We start from the raw sequence: 1,836 nt of genomic DNA, 5'->3' as shown, positions 1-1,836 counted from the left end.
GAGTTAAGAGACTAAAAATGCATTTGAGCCAGATACTATGTAAGAGCCCAGCTATGAGCAATAGAGACTTGAAAGATCATGATCTCCTCGAATGAGATGGAATCCATTTTAATAGGATAGATAATATATGTTTATAAATTGATCAAATCTACCACTAAATTGATGTCATTATTGTTAGTACTATGTATCAATACGACATATGCATGTGATCAAACTTCACAAATATATGATGATGCAGCAAATCATAAACATTCAAAATATTTTATTTGATTAAATACTTGCCAACAAGTTTATATTTGATGGCATAATTATTCTAGAAATATGAGAAAATTAGATTAAATAACAATAAAAGATAAACTCAAGGAAACCAACATGGTTTCCCTAACTTTGTCTACAATAAACCCTAAGGCCTCTCGCCTCTAATCCTACGGGCGAGCTGAATGTCCTTCGGCATGATTGTGACCCTCTTAGCATGAATGGCACAGAGGTTGGTGTCTTGGAACAAACCAGTCAAAAACGCTTCTGCGGCCTCTTGAAGAGCCCAGACGGCGCTGCTCTGGAAGCGGAGATCAGCCTTGAAGTTTTGAGCGATCTCCTTGACCAGCCTCTGGAATGGAAGCTTCGGGATGAGAAGGTCAGTGCTCTTCTGGTACTTGCGGATCTCCCTCAGAGCAACAGTGCCAGGCCTGTAACGGTGGGGCTTCTTCACTCTTCCGGTGGGCGGGGCAGATTTGCGGGCGGCGACGGTCGCCAGGCTCACCCTCGGCGTCTTTCCTCCGGTGGATTTCAGTGCAGTCTGCTTGGTACGAGCCATTTGGGTCAGAAAACTTGTCACTCAAAAACTTCAAAAGGCTCAGAAGTTAGAAGCGAAAGCTTGGTAGTGAAGAGTGAATAGCAGATGAGGAGTATTTATAAGGTGAAGGCTTGTGTAAAACATTCTAGGTGTTGTGATTTTTTCTATTTTGGTGAAAAATTTAAACTCAAATAACCGTAGATGAGTTTATAATCAACGGACGAAATGTTCTCTCATGAGAAGCCACGGATCATTATATTAAATTACATGCTTCTGATGATGTAGTAATTAAAATCTAAAGATTAATAGAAGGTTTGGATAAGACTAATGAGTCACTCACACCTCACTTTATCTCTCATCTTATTTCTACACCTTTTTTTTTTCTTTTTACCTCTCTCATCTCATTTCTAACTAATGTCGTATTATCATTATATCAAAAAGGGTGCTCAGCCTTCTCATTGCCATGAATATGTGGGTTTAAAACACTGTTATGAAAGTTACTTTTTGAGACAAATGTGATTCACATAAACGAATAGCATGCCATTATTCAGGGTGTATTATAAGGTGTTGAAGCTCTTCTTGTAAATAGAGCATCTTGTAGTTTTTGCATTGAGCAATTAAACCATTCAATTTGATAAAGAAAATTCAGAAATTAAAGAAACCAAGTTTTATGTTTTCAATAGTGACCTGTTTTAATAGTGTTTTTTTTTATAAACTAAAGAATTGTATTAAAAGGGGACACAAGGGGTGCTCCAACCCTTAATACAAGAGGAGAAGGGAAAGAGGAAGAAAAAGAAGAGAGAAGGAATTTACAACAGAAAGAACAGGGCTAAAATATACTATCCTATTGTAGTTAATTAGGAATAGTCAGGTGTTGTATATTCTTCTAGTTGTAGCACAAGATTGAACTTAAAACAAACAAAAAAAGACTGGAATTTTTTATAATTAGGCTATCATATCTTGTTTGCTTATTCGTCCATACCAAACCAAATGATTACGGGGATCAATCTCGCTTGTTTTCTCTTCCCATGCCAGGTAAAGAA

General features: G+C 37.3%; 1 protein-coding gene across 1 annotated transcript; it reads right to left on the bottom strand.

The window, feature by feature from the left end:
• Nucleotides 1-397: 397 nt before the first annotated feature.
• LOC130747339 (histone H3.2-like) lies at nucleotides 398-846 on the bottom strand. Its single transcript, XM_057600242.1, has one exon. The coding sequence runs from the start codon at nucleotides 812-814 to the stop codon at nucleotides 404-406; it is 411 nt and encodes a 136-aa protein (XP_057456225.1). The 5' UTR covers nucleotides 815-846; the 3' UTR covers nucleotides 398-403.
• Between the last annotated feature and the right edge of the window lie 990 nt (nucleotides 847-1,836).

This window comes from Lotus japonicus, chromosome 3 (assembly GCF_012489685.1).
Source record: "Lotus japonicus ecotype B-129 chromosome 3, LjGifu_v1.2".
Classification (NCBI taxonomy): Eukaryota; Viridiplantae; Streptophyta; class Magnoliopsida; order Fabales; family Fabaceae; genus Lotus; species Lotus japonicus.
Note: the sequence above shows the minus strand (reverse complement) of the source record. Positions and strands in the feature narration are given on the sequence as shown.

Bases quoted from the DNA above. Each gene is read 5' to 3' on its own strand.
- LOC130747339 (XM_057600242.1), bottom strand. From the start codon at position 814: ATGGCTCGTACCAAGCAGACTGCACTGAAATCCACCGGAGGAAAGACG.